Source organism: Lissotriton vulgaris, chromosome 2_1, assembly GCF_964263255.1.
Source record: "Lissotriton vulgaris chromosome 2_1, aLisVul1.2, whole genome shotgun sequence".
Lineage (NCBI taxonomy): Eukaryota > Metazoa > Chordata > Amphibia > Caudata > Salamandridae > Lissotriton > Lissotriton vulgaris.
The window spans coordinates 890,424,084-890,449,378 of NC_141687.1; the positions used below are offsets into that span (position 1 = coordinate 890,424,084).

Below are 25,295 nucleotides of genomic sequence, written 5' to 3' on the forward strand. Positions count from 1 at the left end.
GTTTTTAAGTAAAAAACTGAACCAAAATATTCCATTATCAAAAAAGTAAATTCATGTATTGGAAAAAATGGTTGAAATAAGTACTCACGTTTTGCAATTACCAAAAGCCACCGAGATGTTTGTTGCGACGGTATCTATTTGAAACTGTGTACAAAAGCATGGGTCATTCACTGTGTTCTCTTCATTGCAGATTTACCTTCGGAGCCCTATGATTTTGCTCTTCTTAGCTGTGGAAAGAATGAAATGGTTATTGGATGGAAAGCCCCAAAGTTCAGAGCTGGAAAGAACATTTTGGGATACTTTTTGGATCAGCACGACACTTCTGAGGTCGACTGGGAGAGTGTTAACATTAAGGCTATTCCTGAAAGAGTTTGCAAGGTACACATTTCTACTCGAAATATGTGTTAGAGTTTCTCTGTCAGTTCAGCATGATAAAATGCTTTAGTAAGTCAAAACCGATTAAAGGTTCACATAAGAAAGACAGGGATCCAACTTAAGTTTCTTTTTAATTTGGGAGCACGCGCTCTGTTTCCTGTTAGAGGTATGAGTTAGCAATAAGAATCTTTGACTATTGGCGGAGAGGAGTCAAGTGATAGCCTCATTCTGGGGAGCACTTGTGTTGAGGCTTTTTCTATCTTCATTTGTGTTATTTGCCGGATGATGGTGTAGGGTTAGCATAGAAACACATATCCCTGAAACAAAAAAACATGCTACTTGGTTAGGAGAACTGAAAGGTTAATAGTGGAGTATTCTCCAAAGTTATTTAAATATCCTCTCTTGTGATGTATCTTAGCTGTGCCTAGAGCTTTGAATTTGTTCAGTTTCCTGATCTTGTGAAAGGGAAAGGATAATTGCAAGAGCTCTTTCCTCATCGCCACTCACTTGATATTTATAGTAGATCTCTTTAGTAAAGCTTTTCTAAAGTCTACTTTTATCACTAATCTGATGTTACCTGTGGATTTTATTAATCCTCCATTAAAACAATGTTTCCTTTTTTTGTGAACTTCGAAGATTGCATTATTTTAATTCATTCTACTAAAATGTATGAGATTTCTGCTTATGTGTAACATGAACACGTTTACTCACTTTTGTATGAACAATTTTATGATCAAGGTCCAGCAGTGTATCGGAAAGAGAACTGGGGTGTAAAACATTTCAAAGCCCCTATAAAATGGTACTTTACCATTTGGGATTTCCCTGTACATCAAGGCTATTTCTATAGCCATATGTTGCAATCTGGTGCCCTGCTGTAGACATCTGTGTACAATGGTTATAATGTAGCCTCCACTCTGATTGGAAAAGAAGCATATGCAGGGAATGAAAAGAAATAAAAGGCTACTTGCTTTGTTGTAGATTGCACTGGCAATCACGAGGCTGGCAGCCAAGATGCGAACAAAAAGGGATAATTAGCAACAACACAGCAGCGGGCCTTCAGATGCCGCACCTTAGTCCCAGTTCAACAGATAAATAAGAGAGTTTCGTGCACGCAACCCCTGCGTCAGCTGCTGAGTGACACAACAGAGCTTCAGATCACTTAGGTATTTGAAAGTTTGGTTGGGGGTGCACGTAATAAGAAAAGAGTATAAAAGAAGTAATATTTGTATGCAAAAAAGTGTCTTGTTTATTCCAAAATTTTTTTGGTTTTCAAAAGATTCCACATTTATCAATATACATCAGCCAACGCGTTTCTCTCCCTCACTGGGAGCTTCCTCAGGGCAAATAAATGTGTGATGAGCCTTCAAATTTGAAGTACTTGTAGTAAATTTGGAAGTCTAAGCGGACGCGTTATTCATTGCCCAGAATTGGGTAGATGTCAGCCAGCCGGGGTCCTTGGCTCAGTGATTTGCTACTGCCTTGTAGACCGTGCAGAGTTGTGTGTATCCTTTTAGGCAGTAATTTATCAGTTATTTTTATTATTCAAGGTCAGTCTCCTATTAATGGCTGACAGTAAAGTTTAAGCAAGTTGGATCAGTTCTTGGTTACAAGGGATCCAAAGGGATGCCGCCTCGTAATCCTTCCTATCTGTGCGTAGGGTGTCGCCAAACCGGTCCCATATATACGAACCGAGTTTCAGGATCAGAGAATCCTCAGAGCGGCGTGCCGTTTGGTAACGTGGGACCAAGACTGACCTTGAATAATAAAAAGAACTGATAAATTACTGCCTTTAAGTATACACACAACTCTGCACGGTCTACAAGGCAATAGCAAATCACTGAGCCAAGGACTAACGCGTCCGCTTAGACTTCAAAATTTACTACAAGTACTTCAAATTTGAAGGCTCATCACAAATTTATTTGCCCTGAGGAAGCTCCCAGTGAGGGAGAGAAACGCGTTGGCTGATGTATATTGATAAATGTGGAATCTTTTGAAAAACAAAAAATTTTTGGAATAAACAAGACACTTTTTTGCATACAAATATTACTTCTTTTGGACTCTTTTCTTATTACGTGCACCCCCAACCAAACTTTCAAATACCAAAGGGATAATTACTCTGCTTCATAGATGTCAGTAAAGTATTTAGAAAATGCTTGAACCAAGCTTCGCGAACTACTGGGACTAGAACTTGGTCACTTTCGGAAATATTCCATATTTTTTGTTTTGATTTGCGATTAAGGAATTAGTCTGTAGGCACAGCTAAGTATACATTTGTTGTAGGCAAAGCAGCACATACTTAGGGCATCATTAGGATGGCGGGTGGATGCGGTGGAAGGGACCGCCCGTCATAAGGGCGGTTGTCCCGCGGGGACTATTAGGATGTGCCCCCCACAGTGGCGGGCGCATCCCGTATTCTTAACATTGCGGCCGCCCCAATGGTAAAAGTACATGTTGTGCATTTCAAAGCACAACGTGACAGGCACAGCGCGGTGTCTGCCACGTTGTTCTTCGAAAGTCAGGGGGGACCATAGGTACCCCCCATGTGAACCCCCCACACCCCAGAGTCCATGGGGGCCCACAACGGGCCCCCAAAGCAGACTCTGCATGCCTTTCCATGGCGGCAATGCCGCCACGGAAAGGCATCGAAAAATGCACATACTAATATGGCTGGTGGTGTCTTTCAGAAACCTTTTCCACCTGGTCGACATGTCGACTGGGCGGAAAAGCGGCGGACAGTCTTTCCGTCCACTGCGGACCCCCCAGCCATTATAATATGGTGGCGGGGCCTTTCGGGACGGATGGCGGGCAGATCGCCCCCGCCAGGCCGGCGGGACCTGCCATTTAAAGGCTAATTCCAGATTTCTAGAGTGCCAGGATTTAAAACAAGGAGTCCTGGATTAAGGACCCACATTTCAAACTTATATGATCCTCGGTCATTCGTTTTTCTCTCGTTACCTACCTAAGTTCTACAATCTGCTAGGCAATTCACAAATACGAAATGGTACTAGCTCTGTTGATTTGTTGAGGCAGGATATAAACGTTATCTGAATAAGCAACCAGTTTAAACTTGTTTTCTTTGAAATTAATGAGATAAGGGCTCATCTTTTTCTGCATCCCCATCATATTTTTTCAGAATTTCTGATAAACTGGCCAGATACTCCATGCAATGATGACAGATACCATTGTGATTATAAAATCAGTTGATCAACCCAATCAGATGTTTTATAAATCGTAGGACAAATGGATCCACCAGAATGTGTTTAACCAGGCCTGTTTTTACATTTTATCACAAATTAGTTCAGTTGCTATAGGAGCAAAACTTCCAGTCCAATATAAAGTAAGCAGATCATCCATTTAGCATCGCCATGGAAAACCGCCAACCGATCAGTAGTTATCAATCCCTCAATCTGCATAAAATGATGCAAAATGTTTACAAAACTAAGTTCCTGATGGAGAATGTCATACCTTTACACATATACACACAACCTTGTCTACACACTTTACTGAAATCGATGAAGCAGAGTATTCATCCATTTTTGTTCACATATTGGCATGTGGAATTAGACATTATGGTCTAAGTCGACTGGTTCAAGGTCTGAGATTCTCTTTCTGGATCTGGTCACTAAACCACCCGGGGACATAAGCCTTACATCATCATGTTATAGTCTTCCTGAAAATGTAAGCTGTTTGCAGTTTCTCATTTTCTACAGTGGTATTTATTCCGCAAAAACACAGGGGCAGCAACGTTCCCAATACATGTTTTAAAAAAAAAACTTTCCTGAAAAGTTAAGCTTCCATCATCTTAATAAACAGTGGTAAATAACAGGTACAGACAACCAACCCTAAAAACTGTCAAAAGCTAAAATTGCAATTATTGTCACTAAGGGCCAGATGTAGGAGCCCTAATACCGGTCGGAAATGGCCGATTTTGGCCGTTTCCGACCGCTATTAGGGTTTTCAGATGTAGGGCATGCATTTACAGAATCGGTATTTTACCGATTCTGTATTTACCTATTCGGTAAAATTACCGAATCGGTAAATACAGACTCTGTAAAATACCGATTCTGTAAATGCAGATGTAGCTGGCACATGTCAGAGTGCTACAGGGCTTTAAGAATCGGTATTTTACCACCCAATCCAATTGGGTGGTAAAATACTGATTCCAGGTGTGCATGCACATCCGTGCATGCACACCTGTGCCATGTGACACACAGACATGCCCATAGGGCACACAAGCCTGTAATTGGGGTGCCAGAGGGTGTCAAAGTGACACCTCCTGCACCCTTGCAAGAATAGGTAATTACCGAATCGGTAAATACCGATTCGGCATTCCACATTGATTCCTATTGGCTTCAAGGCCCATAGGAATCAATGGGGGATACCGATTCGGTATTTACAGAATCGGTAAATACCGAATCTGTAAGATTCGGTATTTACCGAATCAGAATTACCTACATTTCCCCCCCTCTAATTTACCACTTCGTAAATACCGAATCGGTATGATTCGGTATTTTAGAAGTGGTAAATTATATTTACCTACGTCGGGCCCTAGATGAATAGTGAATTTGAAGCACTAGCATTTAAGGGAACAACATGGGGCACTGCTACCATTGACTAACTGTAAATAACCCCCCCGATTTTCATTTGAGCCACACTAACATTCCTACTCTCGTTTTGCAATTAACAATGCTCTAGATATATTGATGGGTACAAGATAATGTCTCCGGAAAATAAATGAGCTATCCAACCAAGTTTGTTGAAGAGGATGCAGAATCCAGATGTGGTGACTGCTGTCCAGAGAATTTAATTTTGCCACTTGTTTTCCCAGAGAGAAATATTGTTGTTGGAAAGTGCAATATCTATCAATTACCTAATTTATTTTATAAAGCAATATTGTGCTTTGCTTGTTCGAGCGATGTGGATGCAGCTTGATTGGTCCTGAAGGCTAAAATAAAATACAATTTTATATGATTTTGATTTATTGTTTGATTGTACTCTGTCCCACAGCTAACGTGTGCACTATGGTGGGTCTTCACAAATATTCTTTTGAGATTCAGATGAGATTCTCTCTAAATGAAAGAAAATCTTTTGTAGTGTTGCACACCTTAAAATGAGTGCTTCTTCTAATCTTAAAGGTAGGCAACCTGACCGAGGGGCAATTCTATGAGTTCCGAGCCCGCGCCATGAACCAGGCTGGTGTGGGAGAGATGTCCGAACCGAGCGAGCCATTTAAATGCGAGGAGTGGACAATGCCCCAACCAGGTACAAAAAACACATCAAAAATCTCACTGATGCATAATCTTGTTTAGTACTACACATTTACATATGCAATCACTATGTTTTGTGACCTAAGTGAAGAACTTTTGGCTACTTCTCTGCTTTGAAAGAATCTTTGTTAAAAAGATGCATTGCTGTCGTTTTCTTTTAGAGAATGAGTTGATATTCAAATGTTGTTAAGTCCACTTTCAGACCCACTTTGTCTTATTCTCTTGCTCCATCACATCTAACAGGTCCACCATATGATGTGCGATTCACTGAAGTACGAAATGGTACCCTCATGCTGCATTGGGAGCCACCGGTGTATACAGGAGCCGGTCCAGTGACCGGTTACCACATAGAGGTCTGCGAGGAGGGATCAGATGAATGGAGAACTGTGAATGAGAAGCCAACAGCGGACACCCACATGAGGGTGTGTATGAGGAGCATTCAGCAAAGAGAGTGCACTATTAGTCATTGGGGAGTCGCGATCTGTGTGCAGGACGCAGGTTGACAACCTGACATTTATCTTCCACAATGATTGTCTCTTGCCCTTCAATGATACATAGGCTGATTGATTTCTTTTCCAATCTTGATATCCCTACTCTTATTGGGCTCAAGTAAGCTGAAAATCAACCTTCAAGTACATGTCCAGTGTCACACCTAAATCAATGAGCTCAGCGGGTTTTGTTTATTAATTGTTCATTATACTGCATTACGTTATCTTCACAATTTCATGATGTATAAAATATGTCTACATATTACAAAGTCTGTCTGTTAAGTAGGGCTTAGACTCTTTCCCTGTCACATGTCACCCTCAAATACATTTTTTATGGATGTATGACATTACAACGCATGCTTTTACCACGCATGCCTTTACAACGCGGTTTTTGCAACGCATGCCTTTACAACGCATAGTGCTTTGGGGCGCTGGATAGTGAATAGTTTAATTTACTATTCCAACTCCAGTCCCCGTGGATAGTAGGGAAGGTGTTGGATAGTAAATTAAACCTAGTCCCTATCCTAGAGCGCCCCCCAGCACAATGCGTTATAATGGTTTGCGTTGTAAAAGTTGCGTCGTAAAGGCACTGCGTGGTAAAAGTTGAGTTGTAAAGGATGTTTACCATTTTTTATGATAGTTTTTCACGTTAAAGTGTGTTTTACTTCACACTCTGTTTTGGAAAATGGTTCATCCAGGGTTGAAAGCAGTTTAGGTTGCTGTATTTAATGGAGGTCTACCAAACACTTTTGAGGGCTTTGTTACAATTAGGGTTGAATAGACTTGGTTAATGAGAAGTGTTAGTTAAACACAGTCCTGGTCGAGTTCAACAACTATGTAAGTCCTAGTTGTCCGTCATGTGGGTGCAATTTGTATGGGGTTTGAGGACAGACTTTATGCAACATGTCGGGGCAGATAAAGCCTGACCAGGGTGCGAGGTTGGTCCTCAGTTGTATGTGCTTTTTCATGCGACTATTGCACATAGGAGTCCACCCACAATAATGGTTAGTACTCAGTATGTCTTTAAAAGGTCACTGGCCCTATTCGGGTAGGAGGCATGACTTGGGTCTAGACAGTAATAGTCTGGACACATACATGGCCACTCTTATGGGCTTATTTACAAGCTCCTTGAGCCACTTTTGCGTCACTTTTCCTATGTTTAAAGTGACGCAAAAGTGGTGCAAGGGGCTTGTAAATAAGCCCCTTAGATTTTAGATACTCCCTTGAAGAAATGCAGCCATTCTTTGAATCTGATTAATAAAAACACTGAGGGACCATATCCTATTAATGTTTAGACAAGAGCTACATCTCTTCAGTGTGAATGGCTTTTTTACTATAGAATATAATGGATGCACTTTTGTTGATTCTACGGTATTTCTATCTATAGGTGTCTGATTTGGATAAAAAACAGTGTTATCGTTTCCGGGTGCGTGCAGTGAACTCAGCTGGGGTTGGCATGCCATCTGTTCCCTCAGACCCTGTGATGCCAGTAACCAGGCCAGGTATGTAAACATGACCGTATATGTAGTCAGACATATTATCCCTTAGTTTACCTGCTGCCCAAAAACTTATAATAATTATTTTTGGCCCAAGCATTATAGCTTCTTTTTTTCCTCCTCATCTGAAGGCAGTATCTGCTCACATTTCATTTAGCGATAACCGAGCCAGATGCAGATGGTGGTAATGAATCAAGGATAAGGGTCACTACAGCATTCCGTAACTACAGAATCCCAAGGATTGTGGAGCATGGTTGGGGGAGAGGGTGACTAATGAGGACTAGTGTCTTTTATAGCTTTGTGGTATAACCAGAAGCAAAGTCAGTAGAAGTACTCCTAGGGAAACATACCGAAATCGGCATGGTTATTCCCCAATAACTCATAACTCCCGTTATTTCCCACCCTCCGTAGTTACTTGTATCTCAGGGTGCGGAACTAACAGGAATGATTACGAATCTTTAGTAATGAGGGCCTAATGTCTTATGTTAGGGACCTGCAATTTGATGCAGGGGTGCCCTAATTGGATCCTGTAGGACCAGAGCCATGACAGATATTCTGGATTTTCTTTTTGCATACAATTAATCTATATAGAACTAATTTACATAACCATTGGTTATCCTGAAAATATGGCACTTTTATGGCCCTTCCGGATGGAGGTTAGAAACAACACCTGATTTAAAGTTATCACAAGCATCAACATGCCTACATCTAGCCTATTCCGACCACTGTAATATCCCCAAATATCATGCTAAAATAAGGTGCCTGTAAAAGAAGATGTGTTGCAAGTAATGTGTAATCAATGAAGCACCAATCACAAAATCGTAAAAAACCCCAAAACAAATGAAAGCACAAACAAGATAACTTTACACGTCTCCGAATGTGCTAAAAGCCCCTGGCCCTGCCTAGCCTTACTGTAAAATAATTATAATCAATGTATTCCTTTTAAGTCCTAACTAAAATACCATGTAACTAAAACAGACCTTACAACTTGTGGAAAACGTTCACCTTCGGAGGAGTGGGCAAGTCTTGGATAGGGCGGCCTCAGCGCGAGCACAGCCTCAAGCACTTTCAATTCCCGCCTGCCCTCTCCAACACTGAAAAAAACAAAGATTCTTTACAACCTTTACAACCTGTAGTGGACATAACTTGCACAGAGCCTCCAAACAATTAGCTGGAAACCTGCTCTCTGCTGCTAATTGTGTGCACACCATGTGATATCGGCTCCTCACCTGGTACCCATGTGATGAGAGCCAATATTATGTGGCACAAGATGGCACTGTGTGAGTTGGAATGTCTGATAAAATCACCCAAGCAGCTTTTTCATTATAATTTATACACAATCCTCATGCCTCTTTGGCAGCGTCCACAAGACTGCTGAGAGGTTGCAGAAGCTGTAGGCTGGCTGATGCCACATCAATATACATTCATGTAGTACTTAATGGAGTGGAGAAGTGTGGCTCAATGGTTAGAAGAGGCAGACCCTGAAGCAGAGGTCAGACCCGGGACTAGAGTTCAATTCCCGACACGGCAGGGTCTTGAGCCAAAAATGTCCACGGACTCGATAATTCTCGCTTAGGTGCCTGCTCGAATCACGGGTGCACACTCTGCAACTCTGGGCAATAGCTTGCTTAATCTCCACTATGGCCCCCTGCGGCGGGAAGCCCGGCTTTCACCTTGGGGGTGCCCAGTATGGGTTATCTCACAGGGAAAAACCAGGACGGGTTCTCAAAGCAAGCGCTTAGAGACCGTTGGTGATAATGCGCTATATAAATATAAATTACAATTAATTTACACCAGTGTTGTGCATCGGTACACATTTATAGAGATTTGGTTATATTTGTTATCATTAAAGTTTACCCCAGAGCAAAGGAGAAAAAAAAGGAAGAAGTTGGAGAAGGAAGAGGAAGATTAGAAAGTATTGACAAAGGGAGAACAGGTACAAAAATTCACCGGCAAGAGTGTGATAAAGAGACAGGAAGTGTACTGTGTGTGAGGAAAAAGGCACAAGGTGGAATTAAGACTGAGCTACCATGATATTTAGTACTCCCCTCATTTGGCAGTTTCGTCAGAGGGCTGCTAAGAAAAATGTGTACCACTGGCACTGCACAATGTATTGTTTTAGCAAATTCAGCACTGCAGCCATGCTTAGAAAATTACATACTATTTGTCAGTGTTGGAAGCAGGGAAAGAAGTAATGCTCCATTATGATCAAATCTCAAGGGCTCTCGAAGCTTTTGATGTTTTGGTCTTGCAGGTAATGCCAACAAAAATAATTGTTCAGGTTGGTGACTACATTTATCTTTCTGGCTAGGTTGAGATTTAACTGCTAACTCAGTCAAAAGCCCACTAAGCTTGAGTAGGTATAGATGCCCAATTTCCCCTAAATTTTCCCTGCTAGAGGCTGGAAAACACTGACCTGGTTCCAATGTTAGTATGCTTCTTTTCACGCAGGCACAAATGAGATAGAACTCGATGTCGACGAGGAAGGATACATTTACATGTCTTTTGAAAACCCGGAACCAATAGATTCCCCTGAATTCATCTGGACCAAGGATTACCAGGAACCTCCAAAACCCAACCGAGTGAAGATGGAAAACAAAGATAACAAGTAAATATGTCAACTCTGTGTAAACATAACACTATAAGGATTGTGACCACACATGTCGAAGTAGGAGAGCTGAAGATTATGGGTAATTAATGGAATCAAACACTGATCTGGGAAAACATCAGACACTGTATGTGCACTTACAATTATTTTATTGTTTAGAAAAGATAAGTGCAAGTAAATCTTTATTGTTTCTAAAGGGATCAATAGGGAATTAATCAAAAGATTAGTATTTTGTCTGACTACGTAAGGGTTTTAATAATGAACAGCTTGGCATCAGTAATTCTTTAGTAACAATGGAAATTGCTTCCAGACTAAGGGGCAGATTTATGTTAACTGGCGCATCCCCAGGGATGCGCCAGTTAACATGCGCCACAGTGCGCCACAGCTCCGCCAGCCATGGTGCGCCGCATTTATAATGCGGCGCACCATGGTGCAAAAACGGCACAGATGCGTAACGCATCTGTGCCGGAAATGTGGCGCATTGCTGGAGTTGCGTCGCAAGCGCGACACAGCTCCAGCAAGGCTCGGGTGTGCCCCATTTTAACAATGCTGCGTCAAGACCTACGCCTGCTTCAAGCAGGTGCAGGCTTTTGACGCAGCATTGGCTTAAAAGTGACTGAGTGAAATCTCATAGATTTCACTCAGCCACTTTTGCGAGGCGCACCTGCCCCGGAACGCCCACCCTGCGCCGGAACGCCCACAAGCGGCGCAGTGCTTTACAACGTGACGCATCTGCCTAGATGCGTCACGTTGTAAATCGTTCGTAGGGATGCGCCACGTTTACGCCGCCTTGCGTGACGCAACAGCGGCGTAAACGTGGCGCAAGGGCCTCATAAATCTGCCCCTCAAGGCGCTTTCACATTTTGGCAATAAGCATAACATTTAGGGCGGGTTGGCGGAACTCGCAGACTTTCACTCCAAAGAATTCCACTGAGTTACAGAAAAACTCTGCAAGATTCCACAGAATTCTGCCAATGAGCAGAAAATATGCCACTCTCTCTGCAATTTAGCGCCAATAGTTTGAGCAGCCTGGAAAATCAGCACGAAAAGCACCATGTGTTGCGCAAGAGCGCAAGGCCTGCTGAGTTGATTTTGCTGCCGCTCAAGTAGAAAATCTACTTGCTCAGCAGCAAATCTACTCAAAAAGCATCCCTCTCACCATGACCACTCGCGAATGCTGGCAACTGCCCGCGTTAAAAAATTGTGCTAGGGGACACCAAATCCCTCTCACATATTCTGGAGGCTCGCAGGATAAAAATTATGCCACGCAGGAATTGCCAGAATCTGGCAAGAACTCCATATTAAAGAGTAACCCGGAGTGGCAAAAATTCCTCTAAATCTATGGGCGTAACAGAACATTCCGCCCACCCCTACATAAATTCATCGTGTACACCATTTGTCTTGAAAATGCACAATTGTAATTTATATATTAATAATTATGAACAAATATTATGAGATTTATTGTAACTCTACACTAAAGAGCTATCAAAGCGCTTCTCTGAACGCTGGCTCATTAAAGTTCATAGAACAGAAGACTCAATGATAGATAGCAATGAATGACATAGCTATATTGCCCAGTCTCTCTCCATGTCAGTCATAAACCACGAACATTATTTCCACCTCTTTCCACTTTCCTTATTGTTTGGCTCTGTGGTGGTCAACTTCCAATGTTATGCTCAACAATGTACAACTTTTTCAACATACTTTTCTCATCACAATGTTTTTCTTATTTAACCATTTACCAGAGAAAGCAGAAAGGCAAATGAAGGGCTAGCTAAATCTTTTACTGCCTCATTGCAATTGTAGATTTGAAAAATGTAACCCAAAAAGCCAATGTAACATAGCAGCTATATAGTTTTGAGATGTCCAGGAAAATGCTCCATAAAAATAAATATTTATACTTGGCCTTTTATGATAACTAGCTTTTCTTTTCAGACAAAAATGGCCCAATTCTAGGAAATGAGTAAGTACGCATCCATTTTTTATGGGTGTGCAAGGCACGAAATGAATAGAATTTTTTTTTCCATGAAGAAACAAATGTGAACAAGTTGCCGATGGTATATTTAACCCCTCCCACACTTGTGACAGAACCGTTCCGTCACGGCCCTCGGTTGGGCTGTGTTGGTGACGGAACGGTTCCGTCACAGCCCGCTCGCAGCGCCTGCGCGGCACTGATTTCGTGCCTGCGCTGCGCATTCTATTGAGCGGGCGGGGCTGTGACGGAACCGTTCCGTCACAAGCACAGCTCACCCGAGGGGCGTGACGGAGCGGTTCCGTCACCAGCGCGGGAGCGCCACTCGCCCCCCCGCCTCCAGCCCCGTAGCACTGCGGCGGAATAGCCGCCGCAGTGAAAGGGTTAAACCATGTGAATTCTGTGTGGTCAATCTGTTGAAGCACACCTAGGAGACCAGGAACCAGAGCCAGAACCAGGAATATACCAGGAAATCTAGGGTTAGCGTAGATCTCCATGGCGTACACGAAGAGATTTTATAAATCTAGAAAATGTGTAAACCTAAGAAAATAATAGGTTTAAGTCTATTACATGGAGATTCATACATTCTGTTGAAACTGGCATTATGATCATGTATTTGGTGAAGGGCAGAGGCTTTTGTGTCTCTCCCCGTGATGCGACAGAAATTATTACATGGTAATAGAAGTGATTTCTGTATCATGCTCTCCGGTGACTAAAACTATGTCCTTACTCTCTTTTTTTTAAGCTCAAAAATGAAATTCATAAAGCCCTCAGCCAAAGATCTGGGCACATATTCTGTGGAGGTGCCCAACACAGATGGAGTGTCTGCCAGCCATACATTAACAAAAGAAGGTATGGACCACCTTTGAAACTGTATCTGTGTGTAGATCGAATTTTAGCAATTATTTTGGGCACATGATCTGAACAGTAGCCCCTCCCCCCTCCCCTGGGTGGCACCAAATGCTATCTATCCTGCATTCTCCTAATCAAATCAACATTTAGATTTGACACTACAACAGCAGTGCCATGCAGACACAGGTTTATGGAGGCTGTTGCAGCAGCGCACATCACCCTGCATGCCAGATTGAGGAATACATGATTTAGATTCTGTTACTTTCAGACAGGGCGGTCAGAAGAGTGGTCTGGGTGGTATTACTCCCAAACTCGTACTTTGTCTAGGCCCCTAGTGCTGCAAAATCTGTTAATAGATTTTGAGACAAGCCTGCTCGTTTCTTCATTGCAGCTAGTATAGGTAACACCACTAGATGGCACTAGATACTGGTGCTGATTTGTTTTCTCCTTCCCTGAGAACATTTGCTATATGTTTAATTTAGAAACAGGCGCTCATCACATATGAGGCCCAGCGTAAACGTTTTGGACCCGAGCCCTCAAAGATTTGAGACATGCCTGCAGGGGCGTAGCTTGGTCAGTAAGACTGGGGGGTGTGAGCTTCAGATTTTCCAACAAGCGCGCTGGTATATAATGTTATAATACATTATACAACAGGCAGGGTGTATGAGAGGGGCCTCATGGGCAGTACAAAAGGAGACGAATGTGGATTGGTAGGAGTACTAAAAGCGAGAAAACAAAATATTTTGTATAATAACCAACATTTTCGGGGACTTTCAAAACAGGGAGAGAGAGAGTGTATTGTGTGTTTCTGTTGGTGTTGATGTAAAAATTCCTGATGAAATCCAACAGACAGCTCTCCACACCTGACTGAAGGCACCTGAACACAAATATTTATCAGCACATACATTTACTGGTGGGATGCACACTCCTCCTGAAGCTACGCCTTCTTTCAGATTCTGCCTATTGAGGGCCAGATTTACAAGGAAAGTGAGTGTGTGCCGCAAGCCATTTTGCTCTGCCCCACTGATTCACTTCCAAGTCACAGGGATGCTACATATTTACAGCAATATATCACATCTCTGTGCTTCCCCCTGCGCTGGCGCACAAACTGCTGCCATGCGCCAGCACAGGCACACTTGCACCAAAGTACACGGATGCCTATATCGTGGGGAGATTGTTTATGTGCAGGAAGGGACACCTTCCTGTACATAAACAATCATTAGAGGTTATTTTCTCGTTCTATGTTTTCTGCAGAATGCAGCATGCATAGAAAGAAAAAATAAAATAGGAGAAATTAATACATTTCTCCTTGTTGCGCCTCCCTACGCCTCCCCTGGGGGTTCAGATGCATTTCCAGATTTACGATTTCTCTTAAACTCTGGAAATGTGTCAAGTACCATGGGTGTTGCTTGGTAATACCCACAACAACACCCATGGGAAGCCCCTTTCATGCAAAGTGCAGCGTGTAAATGGGCCATATTTACAAGGACAGGAAAAGCTATGCAGGATGGCTTTTCCGGTCCTTTTAAATATGAGGAAGAAAAATGCGCTGCTGGTGCATCACAAAAATTGATGCACTAACAGCGTACAGCACTTGTAAATCTGCCCCTTAATTTATTTGGCCAAGTGTCAATGGCATGTCATCGGAGGAGCAGTAAGCCGGTCTCCAGGGGAGATATTTCAAGGCCATATCGATCTTTATTAGGAATATTGGGGCCTAAGTCCCTGTTACCTGAGGTTTTTCTTATACATTACTTTCTGTGAAGGTTCCTCAGGTTCGTGAAGAGCTGGTGCATTGTTCTATAGAAGATTGAAAGAACCCACAAAAGGCGGTATTATCTATTGGTGGCTCTGGAATGAACTTCCCCAGTCATCGCTGGAAGAAAAGAAGCATCTATCTCACCCATAGAGATGAAAAATTATCATTTTCAAAGATCATTTGAGTAATTTAATCCATCCTTTGCACTGAACATTCCATAGGAGGTGGGAAAGACTACACCAGCGTGCTGAGGTATCTCTTGTTGCATGAAGTGCAGAATTCTTTCGTATCAAACCATAGGAAGCAGTTTAAAAAAGCAGGCCTTGGGTGGCCAGTCATCAAGTTAGCTTGTGTTAGAATTTGGGTTATTGGTTGAGGGGGTGGAAACCACACTCAGGCAACAACCACAATTCTTGTCAGCGTGAACCACAAAAGTCATTAAACTAACCCGTGATTTAACCCCTGGTAGCTTGGCACAAAAGCAGTCAAGCTTAGTACACAAACAGTAATAAAGAAAAAACAAAACCCAAGAAAAATCCCAAACCAATTTAGAAAAATAGAGTGAGTTAAAAAATAATTGTACCAGAATGACAAAAACCCAATCAGTACAACCAGAGATATTCTGGTTTACATTTTTTTAGTGAAAATAATGCCTAAAAGCACAAAGCAACCTCTGGATGTGCTAGGCTGGGGTAAAGTCACAAGTTCAGGCTGACAGTGTGGGCCGAATGCAGAGAATAGGTAAGTTTCACTGAAAAGTTATCTTCTTTAATCCAGGGCCAAGGAGGCTGCAAGGAGCCCTCCTTCAGGATTTTTACCTTTTTCTTCTTGGAAGAGCTTCCACTAATGCCAGCTATGGATCCTGGACCTGGGGGCACCCCCTGTGGATCAGGCTTCACTCCCCCAGCAGAGGCCAGCCGTATGGCTCAGGAAGGTCCTGGCAGGTCCCGTTGCAGCTGGGCAGCTGCAGGGATGCCTCTGGAAGCTTGTGTCACTATAGCTTACTCAGGCGATCAGCCAACTGACTCTCGGACAGCCAGGGATGAAGGCAATCAGGTCCAGTCCTTCTTCAGAAACAAGGAAGTCCTTCAAGCAGCAAGGTAGTCATTCAAGTGACACAGCAGTCCTTCTGGCAGCAGGGCAGTCCTTCTGGATCTTCCGTAGGTCCAGAAATGTACTGAAGAAGGGTCCTAAAGGTCCTATTTTTACACCAGCCATAGTGGAGGGAAATCGGGTCCCAGAAAATGTTCCCCTTCCCTGATCAGAGTTCCTAACTGTCTGGTGTGACAAAAGGAAGTGCAGGCCTGGTATCAGGTTCCTTTGTGTGAACTGTAGGTAAAGGCTTTTGAAGTGTAAATGTAGCCTATGTACAGCTCCATCCCAGCCATCCTGTCAGGAAGGCACTCTCCTAGCTACACCTAGGTCTTATTTGTTTAGTATCTGGGCTCAATATACATTCTTATTGGGGTAACCATTAATAAGCCCAGGCACCTTCCAGACGGCCTCAGAAACTTGAGGGCATGTAAGCCATCTATCTAAAAGTGACATTTTCAAAATTGTAATCGAAAATCCAAAGTTAGCACATATTCATTGAAGTTAGCCTACGGCAAGATAGGCCTTACAGTAGTGAAAAATGACTTTAGTCGTTTTTCACTACCAGTACATGTACAACTTAACCCCACATATCCCACTTTTTAAATACCATGCACAATGTGCTACAAGCTTTTAAGGCCCACCTTAGGGAAGTCTTACAAGTATTTAAAAGGAAGGTATATGCCTGGCAAAAGGCTTATTCTCCCAGTTCAAAGGGGCAGTTTAAAACAGCACTACAGGCTGCTGTGGCAGGCCTGAAACATGTTTTAAAGTGCTACTGTATTAGGTAGCACAGTGAGTGTTGCAGGCCTCCTAGTAGCATTTAATTTACTGCCTCTGGGTACATGCAGTACCATCTACAAGGGTCTTACAGGTAAACTAAATGTGCCAATCGGTGTAGGCCAATTTTACCATTTGCAGGGAGAGATCACAAGCACTTTAGCTATGGGTAGCAGTGGTAAAGTGCACAGAGTCCTTAAGCCAGCAAAAATAAAACACAGGTAGGATGGACAAAACCTTTTTGAGAATCCCGCACCAAGGATGTTAGGTATAACAGCTTGCTTTTCAACTGAGTAAATAAAATAGAGTTACAAGTGGTTTGCCGGTCAAAATCAACCTGGAATTGCCAGAGTATAGGGTCTTTATTCAGTTGCACGCAAATTCATTTTCACCCATGTATGGGTGGGCATATGGGTTAAATCTGCTACAGATAGACACAGAATGTGAAATTTGTTTTAACTAAAGTTATTGTTCATTCGAAATTAAGTCTTCTAGCGTGCTACCTTACTGTAGTAATTCATTCATGAAGATGTTCTGTAAATATGTTTTCTTTGTGTGTTTAGGGTTACAGTTTGGTTTGTTCATACAATACTTTCCTTTTATTCATCATAAGTTCTACCTGCTTAATATTGCCTGTCTACTGTAAATGTATATTTTAGGATTTTACTGCAAATCCTGTAAGTCCTACTTCTATATCAGTAAGATGCTAGTTCTTTTACAGTATGACTCCCTTATTTCCTAATCATGAAGGGGTTATTAAATAATTCTGAAAGAATCAAAAGGAAAATAGGTGTTTAACATATTATATGTTCCATCATTTCATGTTCTAAAGAGACATTTTCATTTATTATAACAATTTCCCTGAAGGGATCGATGAAACTCCAAAACTAGCTTACATTTTAATTGGAAATTAAGAAATTCATGTTTCACCATTGGTGAACATTTTTAAATATATTATTCATTTCTACGATATTCTCTAATTTCCAGTATGTTGCAGATTGTGTTGTTGTTCCAGGGGAGACTTTTTGTTTTTCCCATACCATGCAGGAGAAATTCAATGCCATACGCTACATGTTCAGAGGCAGATTGTCATCTGGTAATATTATTTTCAAGTAAAACATCGTCCATACAACTCATGGTGTAGCATAGCACCAGCTTCTGATCAGCAACTGTTAAAAAATCATTAACTACATGCCTAGTCCAAGCTGTGATGGTGTCAATTGGCAGAGATTAAATATTTTGATAGAGATGCAAATAGTTCCATTTAAAAACCCTTAACCTCCATCTGGTAATGTGAATATAATAATAATAATGTAATATATGGAGTTCTCCTTGCCAGTAAGGGTTTGCACAGCCACCGTATTAGACTGCCAATCATCTTAAATGTTTTAACAGTATGTAACGTACTGTGCTATATGTGTGTCCTTTGCTTGGAGCATATTTAAATGGCAAGATGATATTGTTCAGTTGATTTCCCTATCCAAATATTAGTACAAATTCACTGACTTTAGTTTTACGCCACTAAGACATGAGGGAACGTTTTTTTCTTTGCTTAAAATATCATATTTTTTCCTTTGTAGACAGATATATTGTTCTGATTAAGTTAGTCTAATTTACTTAATAGGCAAAGCAAGCCAATCCGAATAGTATCTACTAGATCATATTTTTGCGGATGCAAAGCAAATGAATGAGAGATGCTGTATATCTCAAAGTATCAGAGAAGATGAAGGAGTACAGACAAACTGCTAGGGAGCAAGCGAGTTTATTTATAGGCCATATTAAGTCACAAACTTTGCTGAAAACATGCTCTCCTGTTCCAAGGCTGAATTAATCTATGTGGGGAATGGCATTCGATTAAAATGGGTATAACTGAGTGATTGAAATCCTAAAACACAGCCTTTGCTCATAGTGTGTTAATGGATAATTTATCAAATGCACTTGAATAGTCCATATTACAAGTGAAAAAAATGGAGCTGGGTTTTTTCTTCTTCTATTATTGCTACAATATTGTTAGTAGGGGAACTTTTTTGAAGCCTAACTGAGTCAAATGCTAGTGTTTTCACCCATGTGTTAAATCAGACGATCAACAAGACTGTTGCAACCAATTTGGCTTCCTTTTCCAAGAGAGTGGTTAAGTGACAGTCTTTTGGATCAGTCTGAAATTGTTTTGTTCGCTGGATTTGAAGGAAACACCCTTTCCATCAATCAGGAACATCTCTAAAAAATGCACTATTTTGATACAAAGTGCACAGAATGGGCCTCCAGAAAACAGGATCTAATTTAAATACACTGATTGCCTGCATATATTACCCAGAAGCTACCAAGGTTTTTCTGTTATAATAAACTTCTGTAGCCACATGTGGTGTAAACCATGTACCAACACTTTGACCAATACTGAACCAAAATCTAATCACATCTTCGGATTTTCAAGTTTCTAATATCCCTCCTTCTTATGTTAAACACATTTTTTTATCATTTGCTTTTAATTCCCTAATCTTCTAGTCTCAGAAGACTTTTCCTGGAGATTTATTAACTGTTTCATGTTTGTTTTTTGCTTTATTACCTCGCTCGCTTATTGCCATCAGAGTAAGGTTTGATATGAATGATGGAGTAGTAGTGACTCATGTTCCACTTAATGCATTAAGAGGAACAAAAATTCACACATGAAATGTGTGAATGAATGTAGCCACTTGTAATTACACATTCCATTCCTTTTTTGCTCATAGAGCCATTACAGATAATGAACAATCATAGGCAAATCAATGTTGGCTCTGCTCCAAAAGGGACAGACCAGCTAAAACCCTTATAGACAGTGATCAATGATATGCAAATCAATTTGACCCTGCCCCAAAAGGGACAGACCAGCTAAAACTGAGGGACCTCATCATGTTTGCCAGAAAATACAAGCTACCTCAGATACGTTTAACTCTGTTGGGAGTCCTCAGTGAGTTGCACTTGAGTCTTTTTGCAAATTATGCTATTGGACCAATGGCTGAGCATACTCACTCCACTTAGGATTACACACTGAGAAGAAAAAAATGGCGGTGGGTAGAATGCTGCTGGACATTATCCACTGCTGGTTATTAATCTCAGAAACTTTGCAGTCCATTATTTAGTAAATGTGTCAAACGAGACTGCCTGTAATCATATCAAAACTATTTCTCTTTTGTACATTGAAAATTGTTCTCATGGTATCAAGGATTTTTTTCTGTCCATGTGAAAAAAAAGGTTCGAAGTACTGCTCTACGCATCTCAAGATGACAATTTTAGATGAACACTTTTTTCATCCAATAAATTGAATGTTTTGATTTTAAAAACAGATTGAGAGGCATTCACTCTCACTCAGATGGCCTGCCCTGCCCCCAGCTATTGAAATTAATGGAGGTCTTCCGACTCTTCCCTGGTTAATGTGAATGATGCCCAAAGTAAAACTACATTCTCTGCAGTAACACATGCACAATACCCTGCCCACAAGTGTGTCCTCGCTGTCCTAATTTATGTCTCGAGGTTGAAGAACTCCTCCCCCACCCAATGCATACGCAGGGCCACGGGCCATCCCACGTTTCTACTCCGAGCACCTAGAGCCAGCACAATGTATTGCTAGCTGCTCAGTGTTCCTTCTCACACTCCTGTTACTTCCCCAGGGTGGCAGGGCAGTGCCCATCTCACCCCTAAACACCAGCCATCCCTGATCTTGATATGAACTTAATTGGGCTCCTCCAGGAGGTTATATTTAAGGCTCCCTGTTTTCCGTTTTTGCTGATTTTTACAGATAAATACAGACAGAAACCCATCTATTTTCTTAACTGTATATATTTTTAAATGTGGTTAAAAATGGAAATTGGGTGCTTTTTGAGGGATTCTAAATACACTTTGCCATGACTGCTAGGTCAACGGTGTGGACTGATAGGTAATGGGTTATAAAAAAAAACGTTTTAGTAAAGAGGCTTAAACAGCAGTAGATATACACAAGGCTGATACTGAAATGTTCATATTTTCATAAAAGTGTGTTAATTTAACTTCTGCGGGTGTTCATATCACTGAAACCTGGCAGGCATTCAAGCATGACTGCATATTTATTGGTTAAATAAATGTGGAAATATAACAGTTTCAGCTTTATTTCTTTCTCAAAACCCATAAATATATATGGACAAAAACAGATAAAGTTGACAAAGAAAAAATATGGATGAATACAGACGGAAATTTCAAATAAATGAATACCATAAGCTGGGAGCCCTAATTATATTACACCTTGCAAATGTCTGCCAGAAAGTGCTGCTGATGAGTTCAGCGTTTCTTTGCCTACAATGCAAACATTTGAATGTTTTTCTTTAAAAAGAGAAGTTGAAATTTGGTCCACAAAGACAAGATCATCACCATATCTGCATTAAATACATTTGCAAGCAATTAATGTGGAAGACAATCATGAGTCAGCTCTAATATAGAACCACCTGCATTGTCTTTGGCAGAAGATGTACCACTTGGATGGTTTCTGTCTATGGCTAAATTAGTAGAAAACTAGATCTGTGAAGAGCAAGAGCTATCTACAAACCTTTAACAATTATTTATGCTGCTGTTGTAAATAGATATGACATCATAGTATAATGCAAGATTGAAAAACATTGATTGAACATGGAAACTAGGTTGTGTAATGCATTTATTGCTCTAGTGAGACATGAAGCATGATGATATATATATCATTGCTGGGCATGAATATGTGCAAGATTCACGTGTGCTAAATGACAACTTAGTTGGAGAGTTTGTGGAAAACTCTTAGATAACACAAAGAAAGACTGTTTATAACACATGACCTGTGCTTTGATTACATCTGTGTGCTTGCTAATGAGTGATTGTGCCATACATACATACTTACAGCTAATACTACTTCAGTCATTGCTTGGATTAATATGGTTTCATTTTTCTAGAATTGGATGACCTGCTCCGTCGCAGCCACGAGATACGAAATCCTGGTATGTTTTCTCTGTAATTATTGTTACTATAATCCAGCAAGTATGTGATTCCTTCATATAACTGCAGTTTGGGGCTGCACAGCACGGTCAAATAATGCACTTTTTGGAAGTTTACATATTCCTTTCAGAAAGCAGCTTAAGACTTTTACTTAAAAAAGGCTGTAGAGAATAACTTGATGAGAAGTTTAAAAATCTTGTTTGTGTACAACATATTTAGTAAGGGATACTGATAATAGAGGAACTGAGAGCAGACCAGGATATAATCACATAAGGTCCTAATGGGGGACATTATCATCTTGGATGAGCACGAGATGACGTGAAAACCAGGAATGGTTGAGTTTACAACTCAAGTAGATATACAGGCTGTGGTGTAACATTAGTCCCCGTAACGCATACTATGCAGGGGGGCCCAGCACTTTGCATGGCTGCGAGCCCCTGGCCTGAGAGCTCCTGACTGGGTGCGGAGCGTGGGGGCCCCCTCCACTTACTTTGCAGGGGGCCCTCCTCAAGTTTTGCTGCACCACTGTATACATGCTATAATGCGCGTCAACGAAGGAGCTATAACAGTGCATCGGGGATGATCAGCAGGCATCAGCCAGGCAAACGGATATTAACAGTAACAAAGAGGAAACTCAGATGAAGCCACAATGGCTGCAGCTCAGGGAGGGCAAGCATAATCAAAGAGAGTAGGAACTCTCTTGAAAGCAACAACAAGATATGCCGATGTGATTAAGACTCCTGGCTATCCCGACTACGGCTATCACCCACAACGGCTAACATCCACAATGGTCAAGAAACAATCATTTGACCCAAAAAGCCAGAAGGGATCATGAGTTCCACAAGTAAATGATAATGATAAATAATAGTATACTAATGGATCAGATTTACATAGGATGGCACACAAGCGAAAATGAGGGGGGAAAATGTATTCTACTCTAGGAAAGCCAATACTTCTCAAAATCAGAAGAAACACAAATAATAATTGTGAAATTGTACTGCCAAGAATTTGGTTCACACTTCGAACAGAAAAAATGTTGAAAGTTGTTAAAAACAGATTTGCATTGGCAATAAATTGCCTTCAGATGGGCAAACAAATAAATGATGCACCTTCTATTCCTTCATGATTATCACCATGTAAATGGTTCTCGTTCATAACTATCCATTATTTTCCACCCATTTGCCAGGTTATCAACTTTATTTTAGAGAAGGCATTTTAAGGACCCCCACAGTGGAATAAGGTGCTTGAGAGGAGGGATGCTATTGGGGTAATAGTGGGATAATTTTGTGTTTAGATATTTGAGTTATGCAGGCAGGGGCGGCTCTAGGCTCATGGCGGCCCTGGGCAGGGAGCGTAGGTAGGGGCCCCGGATTAGGGGGTCCGGGCGGGGCGGAGCCCCCCGGAGCTCAAGAAGGTGTTTTAATAAAACGTCCAGAAAAGGCGTTAGATGACCAGTACCTGCGCTGCTCCTACACTTCCGAATTCGTCTCAGCAGTGGGTAGGGAAAAAAAGAAGCCAATCAGGAACCAGGTGGAACGCAGGTGCGGAGGCCAGTGAAGAATGGGGGGTTAGGGTGTTTGGAAGAGGAACAGAGCCAAAGGACGCCAAATCTTTGCCAGGGGCCGCCACACAAATGTGTATCCAACCTCAGAGGATTATTTTATTAAGGATATTAAGGATATATGTTGGCGTGGCGGCCCCTTGGATTTGGCGGCCCTGTGCAGGTGCACAGCTTGCACATGCCTAGGGGCGCCCCTGATGCAGGGGTTTAAAAGATGCGGAAGGTCCCACCAACTAGAATTAGATTGTTACCAACCATGAGCATGGACAGAGGTCTGAATACTAGTTGGAAGGGCTGTGAGTGAGAGCATAGGAAAGAGGAGCTTAACAAATAAAGGAAGAGTTTGATTGCAGGAGGGCTATTGTGTTTGACATTTGAAAACAAAGGTTTGACTGAATGGGAATAGAATTTGACTAACCATGGAGATCAGGAGTTATTTCTAAGTGATGGATGCAAAGGAAGAGGGGGTGACACCATAGCTTACTTTTGGAGGACATCAAATTGACTGTACAATGGAACTGTCAGGCACAAATAAAATAACATTCTACGACTCAAGATAATCAGTGTCTCAGTGTTCTCATTGCTTAGTCAGGCTGACATGCAGAGGCCATCATATATGCAGAATGAATTTTGCAACAGCGTGGTTGCCAAGAATCTCCACACTTTGCTTGCAGAGTAAGTTTGCAAAGTTAGTTTGTAAATTTATATTGTGCGGCCAATCACACGCGAGGTTATCCAGGCACTGTCCATGTGCACGAGTAGATTGTGTGATTTGCCCAGAATCACAGGATGTGGTGCCTAGGCCGAGACTTGAACCAGGCTCCCAAACTGTTGAGTCTGCAGCTCTGGCCGCTGCTTCACATCCTCTACGTCCAAGTCATGGTGGTAATTAAGGGCCAGATGTACTTAGAATTTTAACTGTCACAAACACTGATTCAGTATTCATGACTGTCAAAATGGTTTTTCCTATGTACTAGTCCAACTTTAGGAATCAAAAAAGATTTTATGACTCTTAAAATTTATTTTCAATGAATACCAATGCATTATCTTGAAGTGGCATATTGTAGGTGACCCTTCTAAATACTGAATCAGTATCTTATGTATCAAATTGTTTTTACATTCACAAAGGGGAAGAGATCCTAAGGGGATGTAAAAAAGTTTGCTGAAAAGTAGGAAGTGGTCAAGGTGCCCACTACCAACTCTTAAACAAACTTAAAAAAAGGAAACATTTTTTAAACCAGCCCCGGAAAACGGGCTGAATTTAAAAATAAATGTTTGCTTTATTTAAAAGAAATCATAGTCATGGTGGTCTTCTAGCCCCAGCAGACCACTACTTATGTGAAGGACTCCAATGATAGTGAGTCGCAATTCGCTATCTACTTCATTTATATTCATGAGGTAGGTCGGATTGCGAATCACTTCGATTCCGAATTTTAAGAACCAAACTATTATTATTAGTCTGGTCCTATAACTTTTTGCTTATTGCAAAAATACTGATTGGAATTTGCAACCAGTATTTTGCAACCAGAGATACTCCGTCATCTAGCCCTAAGATGGTACAAAGGAGAAGTATCTAAGTCAACGTTAATTGACCATTGGAGTAAAGAATGGAGCAAGTAACTCAGGCAGCAAAATCACATACTGGTAAAGGTATATATGTAACACCTAAGGCATTGGTACTCACAAACTTTCTCTGGGGGTCCAAATTTACAGTGTGGTTTGACGCCAAGGGCCGCACCGGTGTGGGCGGGGTCAATGGGGGAGTGGGGTGGGGCTAGAGCAACATAAAAAGCTGTGACCATGAGGATGAACACAGGTCCCTGAAGCGGATGCCTTCGGCCACTGAGCCACCAGACCCAGCATACACACATCTCTCTCTCTGTCTCTCTGTCTCTCTCTGTCTCCCTCTCTCTATCTCTCTCTCCCTCTCTCTCCCTCTCTCTCCCTCCCTCTCTCTCTGTCTCCCTCTGTCTCACTCACTCTGATTGTCTCACTCCATCTCTCTCTCTCTGTCTCCCTCACTCTCTCTCCCTCCCTCTCCCTCTCTCTCTGTCTCCCTCCCTCTCTCTCTCTGTCT

At 41.7% G+C, this 25,295-nt stretch overlaps 1 protein-coding gene across 1 annotated transcript in view; it reads left to right on the forward strand.

Annotated features, from left to right (window-relative positions):
- The window catches only part of MYOM3 (myomesin 3), a 387,718-nt gene that overhangs the window by 249,644 nt on the left and 112,779 nt on the right, over nucleotides 1–25,295 (forward strand). Inside the window, exons 18-24 of the mRNA XM_086956426.1 lie at nucleotides 191–378; nucleotides 5,511–5,637; nucleotides 5,886–6,064; nucleotides 7,518–7,632; nucleotides 10,078–10,234; nucleotides 12,952–13,058; nucleotides 21,615–21,659. Coding sequence (XP_086812552.1) covers nucleotides 191–378; nucleotides 5,511–5,637; nucleotides 5,886–6,064; nucleotides 7,518–7,632; nucleotides 10,078–10,234; nucleotides 12,952–13,058; nucleotides 21,615–21,659 — 918 coding nt within the window. The remainder of the gene's footprint in view (nucleotides 1–190; nucleotides 379–5,510; nucleotides 5,638–5,885; nucleotides 6,065–7,517; nucleotides 7,633–10,077; nucleotides 10,235–12,951; nucleotides 13,059–21,614; nucleotides 21,660–25,295) is intronic.